The sequence below is a fragment of the Artemia franciscana genome, chromosome 6 (genome assembly GCF_032884065.1).
Source record: "Artemia franciscana chromosome 6, ASM3288406v1, whole genome shotgun sequence".
Lineage (NCBI taxonomy): Eukaryota > Metazoa > Arthropoda > Branchiopoda > Anostraca > Artemiidae > Artemia > Artemia franciscana.
In genome coordinates, this window is record NC_088868.1 from 25375925 (window position 1) to 25389780 (window position 13856).

Genomic DNA, 13856 nt, shown 5'->3' on the forward strand with positions numbered 1-13856 from the left:
GTAGATAAGTCGTCATTTAATTTCCACTTTGCCTCCACAGGTCAGAGTTTACCTCTGTATCTCTTTAGTTTTCTCGACTCGGGTTTACGGGTTGCAACATGTAAACTTTGATTTACATGAATTATGTTTAATATATTTTTGTATCAGATTCTGTTAAGTTTCAGGTGTCTATTTTCTAGCAAACTAAATCTATTTATTGACATTTGAAAGTCAAGTCTTGATATGCCCAGTCTATAATAGCCTACACTAATTAAGTTATTCCCAACTATTTAGGGCAGTAGCATACTCAGAAAATAATTACGGGAGGGGCTGACTGGGGATCCCTGGGCTAACCAAAGGAGAACTTTAAAAATTCCTTCGAAAAAACGGTATTTTAAGGCATCACTTAAGTTTATTTTAGCTCTTTGAATGCAAGTTTTGAGTAGGGACTAAGGATTGAATGATAAAACCGAGCAGATTATATAAGGTTTAAAAACATAATGCATTTTTTCCTTGTGGGGCTACAGCCCCTTAAGCCCCCCCATGGGTGCGCACCTGATTTAGGGAGTAAATTTAGCGATTGTGTACTTCTGTCTCTTGAATTTTCATTTGGCTTATCTCTATAACTAGTTAACTTTATAATTCGAATTCTATTTACAATACGATATATACGATATACAATATTTCTCAGAAGTTTGAGAAAATTCGTTTAAAGCCCTAATTTTGGGAAAAAAAGGTTTATGTGAGTGACGTCATTTTTATATACATCAGTACTGCAAGGACGTTGTGACGCTTGTCACACTTAATTGGAAAAATTGAAGATTTCCATGCATCAAAAAGCTGACATTAAATTGCTTTAGGAACAAATCTGGCAGTCGCAAAAATTTTTATATATATTTTGACAATGGATTACAACAATTCAGAAACCTTAAAAAAGAAAACCAAAAGTTTGAAGCTTAGTGGAAATCGTTGTTAGAACTCGGACTTGATTCAGTAATGTTTTTTTTAAGATATGAAAGAAAGTTGAAAAAATTTGTAAGTTCAGTTCAGAATCACTAAAGCTTTTATGTAAACTGCCGAAATATTTTTGGTGCCTGAGCAATAATTTTAATGTTTTAATTCAAGCATGAAAAATATCTGAAATTTTTTAAATTAGTTTTTTTTTTGTTAGATGAAATCAACTCGGTTCGTGATTAAGCTTACGGGTTTAAACGCAACCAGTTATATTATGTCAGTAGGAAGGCCCAAAAACGAAAATTTGTAACTATTACAAATGACGGTTTTCTATTTTGTCAAGGGATTATAACAATTCAAAAACCTTAAAAATAAAACCGAAAGTTTGAAGATTAGTATATCGTTGTTAGAAATCGGACTAGCTTCATTGATCAAATATCCTTTAAAAGACAATAGTATGAAAAGACACTAAATTGCGTAAAGAGCAAAACTGGCAATTGTTCAAATATTTGTATAGGCCTATATTTTAACAAGGGATTACAACAATTCAAAAACCTCATTAAAAAAGACAAACCTTTTTGAATGCAACCAGTTATGTAATGTCAGTTGGAAGACCCAAAAAACGAAAATTTGCATTCATTACAAATGATGATTCTCTATTTTGGCAAGGTATTACAACAATTAAAAACCTTAAAAAAGAAAACCAAAGGTTTGAAGTTTAGTAGATATCGTTGTCAGTAATTAGATTAGCTTCAATGATCAAATATCTTTGATTAGATTCAGTATGAAAATACATTAAATTGGGTAAAGAGCAAATAATTGGTAATAGCAAAAATATTTTTGTATATATTTTAACAAGGGATTACAACGATTCGAAAACCTTAAAATGAAAACCGAAAGTTTGAACCTTCGTAGAAATTGTTCTTAGAAATCGGACTTGCCTTAATAATCAAATTGGATCATTTCTATTAGTTTAGGAATTGTTATCAAGTTGATCTCTTCTGTTAATACAACGAAACAAGCTAGGCGACATCCATGTTTTCTTAGGATTTTTTTTTCCTAGTTTTTGTTTTGTTAATTTTGTTATTGTCAAAATCAGCCTATCATAAAATATTTGAAAACTCATATTTATATAATCCTTAAGATTAACCAAACTATTCCAATCGACTTCTCCAATTGCCTACTTAAATTTTTGAGGGTTACTCTGGCTAAAGACGGGCAATATATATCTATACATAAATTTTTTTAGTTTTCTCCCCGACAGACCTTTACCATGGTCCAGGTTTTTAACCTGATATTGTTAATTATTGGTGAGATGGCACTTATGCAAATTTCGTGTTCTTTCATGTTTTTGTTTATGTATTTATTGACCTATTGACCTTGGCATGTTTTTTGGACTTTGATTGTTGGATTTTGATTTGGATGTTGGTTTGTTTTGGATTTATTTTCAATAACTTTTTATGCAACAAAACACAAATATTAGCCTCGGAACTCGGAACGATTTTTTGAAAGTTAGTAAGTGTAAAAGTCGTTGTTTTCTTTGCCAAGATCATTTTGTCCCACGGACTTCTGTTAAGAGTACATTGTATAATAAAAATTTTGCATGCAAGTTACGTGGTAATGTTAATTGTAGAACAACCAATGTAATTTACCTATTAGAATGTAATAAATGCTACGTACAATATATGGGGGAAACAACTAATAATATATATAAAAGATTTTCTGGACATAAGACAACAGTTAATAATGAAAAAACTAATAACTATCTAGTTCAACATTGTAATAATGGTAAATGTTCCATATCAGATATAACTGTCACAATTTTAGAAAAATTAGAATTAGAAAATTTAAATAAAGAAGAGAAGAATAATAGACTACGTAAATAATAGACTACGTTTTGGGCTAAATGATCGTGTAGAAAAATATGGTGACATGTCTGATGTTGTTGTTAAATGTATTGATGGTTTTATGGACCATCCTTCTTTTACTTGTCCTACTAAACGTAAAAAACGATCGAGAGGACATAGGAAAAATAATAGAAAAAATGAATTAGATGTACATATGCTTTCTATAGATCTATGCCAGCTACTTGAATCTAGGGGTATGATTTCTGGAATAAAATATCTAAATAATTTATCCAAAAGGAATTTAATCAAACTTTTCTGGATTGTTAAGAATAATACAGCTCTTGATTATAATTTTAAAGTAATATAGGATACAATTTGCATTCTAACTAAAACGAAATTTATTTCAAAAAAGAAAAAGTTCGATAAGATTAGTAATAAGGATAACAGATTATATTTACCTATTAATTTTACTTGTAAGCAGATTGAAGATATTAATTTACCAGAAATTTTAAATCAGCGGCATGTGAAACAGGCCCTTCCTAGTAATTTGAATTATAATGATAGTCCAGTTTTAACTTATAAATTTTCAAAAACTATTGGGCAAATTATTTTTAATTATAATTTAATACTAAAAAGACTAGATAGTGATATAAATTGGAAACCGGTTTGTAATTGTAAGCAACTTGGCCCATTTGTAAATCCTACTTACAAACATGTTATAACAGGGGACTTGTCAATAATAAAACAAAATGATCTTCAAATTATAATGAATAAAGGGGCTAATTTCCGTCTTTCTCATCATTTGAAACCATTGAGTATTCTTGATAGCTTGGAAAATGACTTTGATTTATTTATTGATAAGTGGTGTAAGAAAGATAATAAAAATAAAGAGAGTTTTCAAAGTTGGAAGAATTTAATTATTAGTAGAATTAGAAATAAAATATATTCTAACTTAAAAAATAGTAACACTAAATCATTATTTTATAATGCGAAGATTAAACAAGCAATTGCTAATATAAAGAATGAATTTGTAATTGTGCCAGTGGATAAAGCTAATAATAATTTTGCCATAATTTGTCAGAAGCTGTATTGTGATATCTTAAAAAGGGAGTTATGCACAACTAATGTTTACGAAAAGGTAAATATAGAGGATGAGAATTTAATTGAAAAGACTGAAGAAATACTTTTTAAAAATTTTAATATTAAAATAAATGACAATGATAAAAAGTTCCCTTTCCTATATTGGACTGTAAAATTTCATAAGAATCCCCCTAAACCACGGTTTATTGCTGGAGCAGCTAAATGTCCAACTAGCATTGCTGCTACTGACCTCTCTTTAATTTTAAAGGAAATTGTAAACAAACTTAAAACCTATTGTTCTGGTATTAAAAAATTTTCGAATTTTAATCCATATGGGAGTGTTAATAATTTACTGCAGGTGATAGATTCTTTAACAATGGTTTCAGCTAAAAGAATTGAGTCTTTCGATTTTGCGACAATGTATACTAATTTATCACTTAATGTAGTGTTTGATAATTTAAAAACTGTTATCAAGAAATCTTTCCTCTTATCAAGTAAAAGGTTCTTAAAAATAGACATTTGTAATAAAAAAGCCATATGGACAAATTGCTTTAATACTACAGTTAACTTGAGATGTTACAGCTTGGATATGATTTTTGAGTTATTAGAATTTGTTTTATACAATACTTATATAAGATTTGGGGTGATTTGTACAAGCAAATTGTGGGAATTCCCATGGGGGGGAATGCCAGCCCATTTATAGCTGACTTGTTTTTAAGTCAACTAGAATATAAATATATGATGGATAAGAATAATCCAATTAATTTAAAACATGCTTTGTCAAATAATAAAAGATATTTAGATGATATTTTGGTCTTAAATTGTAAGGATTTCATTGATATTTCTAAAAATATAGATCCATCAGAGCTTATTCTTGAGCCTAGTCATGGCGCTGGTCATGAAGATCATTTCTTAGATTTAAATATTAATATTTGTGATAATAATAAATTAATTTTTAAAATCTATAATAAAACGGATGATTTTGATTTTGAAGTGATTAGTTTCCCATTCCCTGAAAGTAATATACACTCAAATATCACATATTTGGTGTTTTTCTCACAGTTACTTCGTTATGCAAGGATCTGTAGTAATTATATTGATTTTAAAAATAGATGTAAAATCTTAAGCCAAAAATTGATATTAAGAGTTTTTTCTGCAAATAAATTAACTTGGCAATTTAAAAAATTTAGTTTTCATATAACGAACTTTTAAATAAATATCAAAAGAATTATCTAGAAATACTTAAAGAAATTTTCAACTAATTTCGGAGGTTCGAGAAATGCTGTCGCAGCGCCATTTATTTTGAATTGTGTTTCTAATTGAGCGGATTTTCTTAAAAATTAGCCACATGGTAAAGATGAATTCTATAAATGTTTAGTTCATTCAGGTTTTTTGCAATGTATTAATATTTTTGATTTGGTAAAATTTTCAATATTTAGTTTACCTATTGTTGCTAAAAAGAGGAATATATTAACAGGATAAGCTTGTTTTGGTTTTACTTGGTTGTTTTACATTTGCTGTTTTTTTTGTTTTTTTTCATAGGCATGTATTTTGGGGGTGATACCTGACACGGGGATGCCATGGATATTCTGTGGTAGCCACAACACTGTGCTGGGTAGAGAATTTAAAGTGGCGAAACCCTATATAGGCCAGTGTATTCTCCTGCTGAGCCCTTATGTTGGGTGTTGCCTCTGAATTATTTGTCTATATTATTTTTTCTATTGTTTGGTAAATGACGACTTATACTTATTGACGACATGACTGCCTGTCCATGGATTATTCTTTATGGTTGATTGTGTATGGCTATGCTGTTTGACCTATGTGATTGTATGGATGAGTAGGGTTAAGGCCTCATTCAAGTGCTGGTCTATATTAATCACTAATTTAGGAAAACAGTCTTCCTTTTCTCCTTCTGTCTCTCTTTTTTTTTCTTTTTTTTGTGTTTGTGCTGTTGCATTGGTGATTTCTCTTTTCATGATATATATATATATATATATATATATATATATATATATATATATATATATATACTAGCTGTTGGGGTGGCGCTTCGCGCCCCCCCCCAAGCCCCCCCCGCGCGCGTAAGTCGTTACGCGCCATATTAGTTACGCGCCATTGTAGTTGTGTCCCTGTGTCCCATCTGTGAATAGAGATAGATATAAATATATGTTTTTAACTACGTAAAACATGCGAATATACAACATTCTTCGCTGTCCCATTGTCTGTGCATATAAATAGATTGTCAGGTTTACTGACTCTTGAACATGCAACATATAATTGTCCATGGGAAAAACAATCCGTATTCAGATCTATACCTCATTATTCTAATGATGTGTCCCCGTGTCCTGGTCGTCATTTATATTCCCTGTGTCCCGGCCGTCATTTGTGTCCCGGTGTCCCAGTTTGTAATTTCTCTTTGAGTGTCCCGGTCGTCATTTATATTCCCTGTGTCCCGGTCGTCATTTGTGTCCCGGTGTCCCGGTCTGTAATTTCTATTCGAACAATCCCTGTGTCCCGGTCGTCATTTATATATCCTGCCTGTGCCCCCGGCGTCCCCGTTGTAGTTGTGTCCCTGTGTCCCGGTCGTCATTTATATTCCCTGTGTCCCGGTCGTGATTTGTGTCTGGGTGTCCCAGTGTGTAATTTCTCTTTGAGGTTCCCGGTCGTCACTTATATTCCCTCTGTCTCGGTCGTCATTTGTGTCCCGGTCTGTAATTTCTCTTTGAGTGTTTTTTCTTTTTAGTTTTTTTTTAGTTTTTTACCTTTTTTCTTTTTTCAGTTTTCTTTTTCTTCTTTATTTTTCAGCGTCACTATGAAGTACATATCGACGAACCTTTGTTTTTTTAACTTAAATCTGGTAGGCATTGATGACCTTATCCAAGTCAAAATCCCAAACCCAATAGGTTCTTCAGTCATTTTACAATGAAACATTTTTCCGTGAACAAATGTCTTAAATACCGTTAATGACGTCACCGTCAAAGCAAAAATGACGACAACTAATTTCATGACGTCAGCCGACACAGAAACATGACGTCACCTGATCCACAGACAGACAGACAGACAACTTATTTTTATATATATAGATATATATATATATATATATATATATATATATATATATATATATATATATATATATATATATATATATAATATATATGTGTGTGTGTCTGCTACAGTAAATGTCCAAAATTGATGAATGTCGATTTATGGATGCCCAATGTATTATGCACAGCTCAGTGGATATTCAGTATTTTTTGTTTAGGCGATTGCAACTTTTTCCCAAGAATAACCAGCCAATGGCACCACATTTCACTATGCGAGCAAGAGATAGGCGAATACAAGTTAGCTATCCAGTAAGGATCACATGCCAAGTTGTTGGTTTTCCTAAGCCAGAGTTGAAATGGTTCAAAGAAGATAAGATGATAACTAAAGATGGTACATTTCTATCTTGTTTTTTAGACATTTAGTTCTTTAGATATTAAACCCAAAGAATCAAATGCCACATGGTTTCCTTTTTATTCTGGCTGAGTGCTTTGCTTTGGTAAATGTTGATCTTTAATTCGTATAATGGTGTGTAGTTTTAGAGGTTTCGGAATTTTGAGAAAGGATAAAGTCAATGGCTCATGTCTTTCCCCTCCAGACTATCACTAATATATTCTAGGTTGATTTAGAAACTCTTCAGAGAGACAGGGAGTTGGATCTCAAGGATGCCGGTAAGACTGATGACTCCTACTCGGTGGCTCAAGAGAGAAGAGAGAGTTTGAAGTCTAAGACGAAGCAATTGAATATAAGGAAATTCAAAGTCTTTCTGCAATACAAAACTTGTTAAATCAGATTCAAGTTTTGGGATATGAATATAACTAAGCAAATGTATTCAGTAACATACATTCTTGGGCTCAGGTTTCTCACATATAGAAAGAAAAAAAATGTCTTTTACTGCTTTGATGCTTTCAACATCAAAGCAAGGTTCTGTCAAGGTAAGATAGCTAAAAGACAATTCAGTTGTATTATTGATACGTTAAAAGCCAATATAAGTCAACTGTCAGTCTTAGCCAGTGTATGCAGCCAGCGGGGTGAGGAAACTCCTTGGAGGCTGACCCCCCCCCCAATGTTGATGTTTCTATTATTATCTCACTCTTTTTCATATATTTGAGCCGTTTTGAACGAATTACGTCCTGTTCAGAATATATTCTTGCGACGAGCATATTTGGTGTGGATTTGAAAAATTGTTTTCTAACGAAAAAAAATTCACGGATTGCCTTTTATCTCAAAGTAAATGTTTCAATCGCATGATAATTGCTTTACAAGTCCCATAAGAAGATGCAGAAAAAGTAGGCTACAGATTTGCAATATCAATAATATGAGAACATATTTCTTATCTTATTTAGTAGCAGAAACAAAGTTCAGATAGTTCTACTACAACATTTGATTATTTGAATAGCGCATGTAGGAACCAAAACGAAAGGGAAAAAAGTCAAAAAATCTGGATTTGCTGCTAAACAGTGCTCATTCTTCTCGTGTTTCAGTTAAATTAGTGTGAGCACAGTTACCTTAAAAATAGATTAAATATTCAAAATGAGATCAGAATATCAAGTTATTATTGTTTTTGTACAAATATCTACATGGTACAAAGGACTATAATTGTTTGGCTCATTCAACAAAAAGCATCGCTACCATCAGTAATGTGTGGTAGTCTTTGTAGTTTCATGTTAAGGATTCCAATAATTGTTGAGTTCAGTTCAGAACTTGCATTAATAACATACTTTCGACTGTTGTTTTTAAAGTTACATTTCATTTGTGTTTCTTAGAATTTACATCAGTTCCACATATATTTTTGCAATTCCTTTGGTTTTTTTTTTTTATTCTTCGTTGAAGCTTTCTCGTTTTTGGGCGTTTTTTTTTCTTAGGCGACGATTTTTTCTATTTTTATCTATGCGTTTTGATTGACTTTTTTTGTTCCACTGTAAATGTTTTATATTTTCTTCAAATTTCTCACTTTTGTCTTTCTCTCTCTTGTTTTTTTTTCCTCAATCTTTGAATAGAGGAGTCAGGAAAGGATTGACAAAAATTTGGAGTAGGGACTTCTGTTTGTAGTGTTTGTCACAATATTTTACTTTGTCTTTATCACCTATTTTTCTTACATCTAAATTAGACTTTTAAACAACATATTTATAAACACTCTGGTAATGACCATGAGTTTGCATTACTTAAAATCGTCATTCGAAATTAATTTTCTGTAAAAAGAAACATCTATTCTTTTTCTTTATCTAAAGAATCTATAGAATGACAGGCATAAAAAACAACAAAAATTAGAGCATATACTTTTTTTCTTCTTTCGGATCCAGAGAAAAAAAAATGTTAGTCCCCTTCCCTAAATCACAAAATTGTAAGTCCCTTACTCCAATCCAAAAAACATTCTGAAAGTTTCATCTCAATCTCCCAGCCGTGAGACAAAACGAAGCATACCGTACTTGTCAAACTACGAGTTCGTATGAGACCTGTCACTTTTTCGTGAAACAACTGACTTAATGCAATATATATAACGAAAAATATACGCTTGCCTTCAGGAATAGACAAAAAAAGAAAGACGTATACCGTCCAAAAATTATCTGGAAACAAAATAATTCTGTTTGTAAAAGTAACCCGGAGATATACTGGCTTTAGCTCCCTTTTTTATAACATCAGACGATCGGATATGTATTAAGGACGCTTACCAATTTTTTAAAGCAAGGTGGGGACTGTGGTGTCTTAGCACTTTTCGAATGACACATTCAATTTTATTTTAAGAAAAAACATGAGCATCAACACTTACGGGTGAAGAAAGTGGCAGAAAGTTTTATTTTTTTGTATTAAAAGTATTATCATGAAATTAAAATTGTTATCATGAAATTAAAAGAGCACATGCCTTATGATAACCTTTGCTGATTAAATTCATCATTTTGTATGAATCACTTTTAATATTGTGGAACTTCAGCAAAAAATGATGGATTTTTGGTTGCCCAAATCCAAATTTCCTATTGCCTTTTCATAGCTTCCGCTATTTTATTTTTAACTAATTAACTCAAAGAAATTATTTCTGCTAAACAGAACAGTCAAGCACTACACGTTCCCACGTGCAGTACGGTGAAGCTTGTCGGGAAGATTTCTCCAAACAGATTTGAATTAAAATATAATCGTTGCAAACCAAATACGATAAGGATTATTTCGACATCACCCTTTATTGTAAGAATATTTTGACTGTGTGTATGCCCATTATGACCAAAGGTTGCTTATATAATCGTAATCCGCAAATATTAACTAATTCTTTTTGTCAGATCATTACATATTTTGGCAAGAAGAGGACTTTTACACATTAGAAATTCAAAACACTCGGTTTGATGACAGCGGGGTGTACAAAATAGAAGCTGCCAACACTTTGGGCGCCATAAGATCACAGTGTCACCTCACAGTTGACGGTGGAGTAAAGGCTTACATATCGCCACTCTTTATGCATGAACTTGAAGACAAAGTTGTAAGCGATAGAAGCACTCTTCACTTAGTGGCTAAAGTAGATGCATACCCTGTGGTTGGTGTGACCTGGTAAGAACACTTTCTTATGAACCAGTTTTGCATAATTGCTCTCACTTCAAATGATTGAATCTGGCATTTTAACATTTTTTTGAGGTAACTAAATCTTTTGCTAAGGTGCTCTCGAAAAAAGAAGATCAGTAAGGCCATGTATGTTCAGTCAGACTTTGATCATCTTGCTGTGCATCGCCCTTCCGAATCTTCCCTTGAGAAGAGCTTAACTAATTATTTCTGGCAATTATCTCAGAATTGTAAGAGCTTCTGCAGCCATGACCCCAGCAAAACACTGGTTAAATATTCCGATGAAAAATTTCTCAAGAAAAGAGTCCAGTCTTTGCTCAAATACATCTTCATCGTTGTTCGGTTATTATATGACACTTAAAGAAGATTTGTTTCGCTTTACTATGGATCATCAGACCTGATGCTGATCTCCAGAATTGGTTACCTCCAGAATCTCCAGGATTAAGGTCTAGAAACCGAAAATTATATTAACGATTGGTTCTGAATAAAAATCAAATTCTAAAACATTTTCAAGTTCTTAAAATGACTTTGCCATAAGAAAAAAGGATATTAGCTCTAAGTGGCTTGCCCTATATTTAGAAAGACAAAACACTTTCCTGGTCACAGATTAATATATATTGCAATTTTAAGTATATCTGGTGAATAATGTGTGTTCAATCTTGGTAAATATCTGCTAAGCTAATCATTTTTATGACTTTTTAAGGTGTAGACCATTAGGAAAGTTGTAGTTGCTAATAGGTGGGCCAGTAATCTCCTTCCGGTATACCTTGGTTTGACGTCAAAGATACCTAAATGGTGAACGTAATAGAATATTGGGAAGAATAAAAATATAAATGCATATAGTAAACAAACGCATTATAAACAACAACTAGAATTAAACAGCCCTCCAAACAGTTGGGGTGCGAAAAAACACAGGATGGTTGGCCCCAAACATTTAGTAAAACCTTAGACATTTTCTCTTTTCGCTAATGGCCGAAGTCTCCTTTTGTATATTTTCTTCATTGAGTTTTCTCTCTTTGTTTCTTTATCTTTTTCTGTGCCAAGAAGTAAAATACATGTCCAAGGGGGTGGCAAAAATATACTAAAAAACAACTAAGAGTCAGTTTACAACACAATACCTAAACGGCATCACAGACCTTAAACAAACAATTTCATTTAATATACTACATTCAATATTAAGAATTCGTGTGGGGGTGTTTTGGAATTACGAGCCGTGAGATATATGTTAGGATTGAATAGCATTCATCAAGTGGCCTCGGCCAACTTACAGTTCTTCTTCAGAGAAGCTAGGTTGCAAATCATTTTCTCTTGCATGACGCAACATAGTTTTATTCAAATATGGATTACAATATATAAAACATTTTTGTTGCGATGGATATCATAGCATAGTATAGTGTAGTATGTATATTTGACACACAAACAAAACTGCAGGGCCATGGACACAAAAAACTAGGACAATGCACAAATACAATTAAATGATTCAATTTAAACTTTTGGTCAAAGTGATTAAAGCACAGAAAACCAATCTATATATATATGCGCACGAATCCTTGAATGTATTTAAAAAAATAGTTCTTTAACAAAAAAATAGGTAAACTGTGTCAAAACGTAGATGGAATTATAGCTAAAATGTGGATATCTTGAAATTTGGGGCTGAGGAGCAGAGGCGCCATTTGGACCAAATCTTGGGGTGGGCATGAACTCCATCTTGCCCCCCCCCCCCCCCGACTCACTTTGTGTTGCGTAATCATCTAGGAAATAAGTATTTGACAGAACTCGAGAATTTTATTATGTATCTTATCTACTTTCAAAGTTTACAATGATTAATAACAAATAGCATAATTACCCCAAGGGTCGTCAAGTAATTACGCTCTTTGGTTAATAGGCGTGTAATAGTTTCAAATCAGTTGGACAGAATGGATTATGTTGGACATAATGGATTATTATTGCCGGCAAAGGGCCCTGTGTGGTGGAAGCTTGGGCCCCCTGGAAAATCTGGGGTGGGCATTTGCCCACCCCTGACCCCTCCAAATGGTGCCTCTGCTGAGGAGACTTGAGGTCCTACTAAAAGCCTATAGCATAAATCGGGGGAAGAGTGGTTGGTACTGTGTAGTCGGAATCACTAGTCCATGGGAAGAAGGAAGAGGGTGTCGTATAAGGGTAGATTACATTACGTTCACTCGATGCAAAGTTGTCAATACACAGAAAGTAATAATGAAGTTTAGATTCGGGTATTCCTCCAAACAATCTGTAGCCATTATTTGCGTTATAAACTATTATCTAATTCTTCAACATTTACAGGGAGCACGGCCCACTTAATCTGATATGTATAACTGGATTTTTTTTTCTATTGCCATCTAATGTAAAAATATAGCCTAAAATCAATAGAATTAGCTATGGTTCTAAATCTATAGAATTAGCCATCCAAACTTCAAATATGAAACATTTTATGAGGAGGTTTCCATTTGAAATTTTCAGGTTACAAAGCTGAAGAATTTGGAAGGACGCTAGCATTCCCTAATTCACAGTGTTATCTTCTTTTTGTAATTTCGATTCAATAGTTTATTGTGATTTCTGTTCGCTTTAGGTTTAACTACTTGATTCATGATAGTGTCTGTTTATTTAAAAATTTTAATTTGTCTTTTTCTGTGCTAGTTTTGGCACCGTTTTAGTCCTAAATTCACTCTTTGAATATCATTTTATTTTTTGGTTACATCGTCCTTGTATACCGGTAGTGTTTACTATTGGCTATTGAGCATTATTAAGAATAACAAGAGGTCTTAGTACATTTTAAAAACGAGCTAAAGGTTCCCGTGGTGGGTTTCAAATTGTGATGGAAATCAAAAAAGATACGAGAACTTTCAACTTCAATATCAAATAAGCTCCCTTCAAAGTTAATAAGACCATTCCTTCAGTGTATAGGAAAGAAAAAACAATACATTCAAGCCGTATGCCTCTTTACCATAGGCAACGCTAGGTTGTTAGTTTTGAACAGAGGGCATGTTTGATCCTGGGCCTTCAAAAAGGCTTAGGATATTAAGGTGAAACTTTGAGGAAATACTGAAAGGGATGTCGATCAAAGTAAAAATACAGAATATGTATGCTTGTTGACGAAAGGGCGTATCAGCAATATCTAAAGACAAGGCTAATGTCATTAAGTTGAAACTTCCTGGGTATTTCGATGAGGACATTGAAGAGCAACTTGAAGCCAAGTTTCCCCCTCCCCTTGCCTCTTTTAGATCTACCCTCCCGCACTGGTCAAAATTTGGAAAAGTCAATTTTGTTCAAAACAGTTAAAAACTAATAGTCAAAGCTATTTGTAACGGGCTATATACTGTCTTTTGTTTTCGGATGTTAATATGACAATTTTAGCCTTAAATTTTTTATCATTCAGTTCAAAAATCA

The 13856-nt window shown here is 32.8% G+C and overlaps 1 protein-coding gene across 1 annotated transcript in view; it reads left to right on the top strand.

Annotated features, from left to right (window-relative positions):
* Positions 1 to 13856, top strand: part of LOC136028528 (titin-like) — a 524102-nt gene that overhangs the window by 222526 nt on the left and 287720 nt on the right. Inside the window, exons 36-37 of the mRNA XM_065706373.1 lie at positions 7126 to 7298; positions 10178 to 10442. Coding sequence (XP_065562445.1) covers positions 7126 to 7298; positions 10178 to 10442 — 438 coding nt within the window. The remainder of the gene's footprint in view (positions 1 to 7125; positions 7299 to 10177; positions 10443 to 13856) is intronic.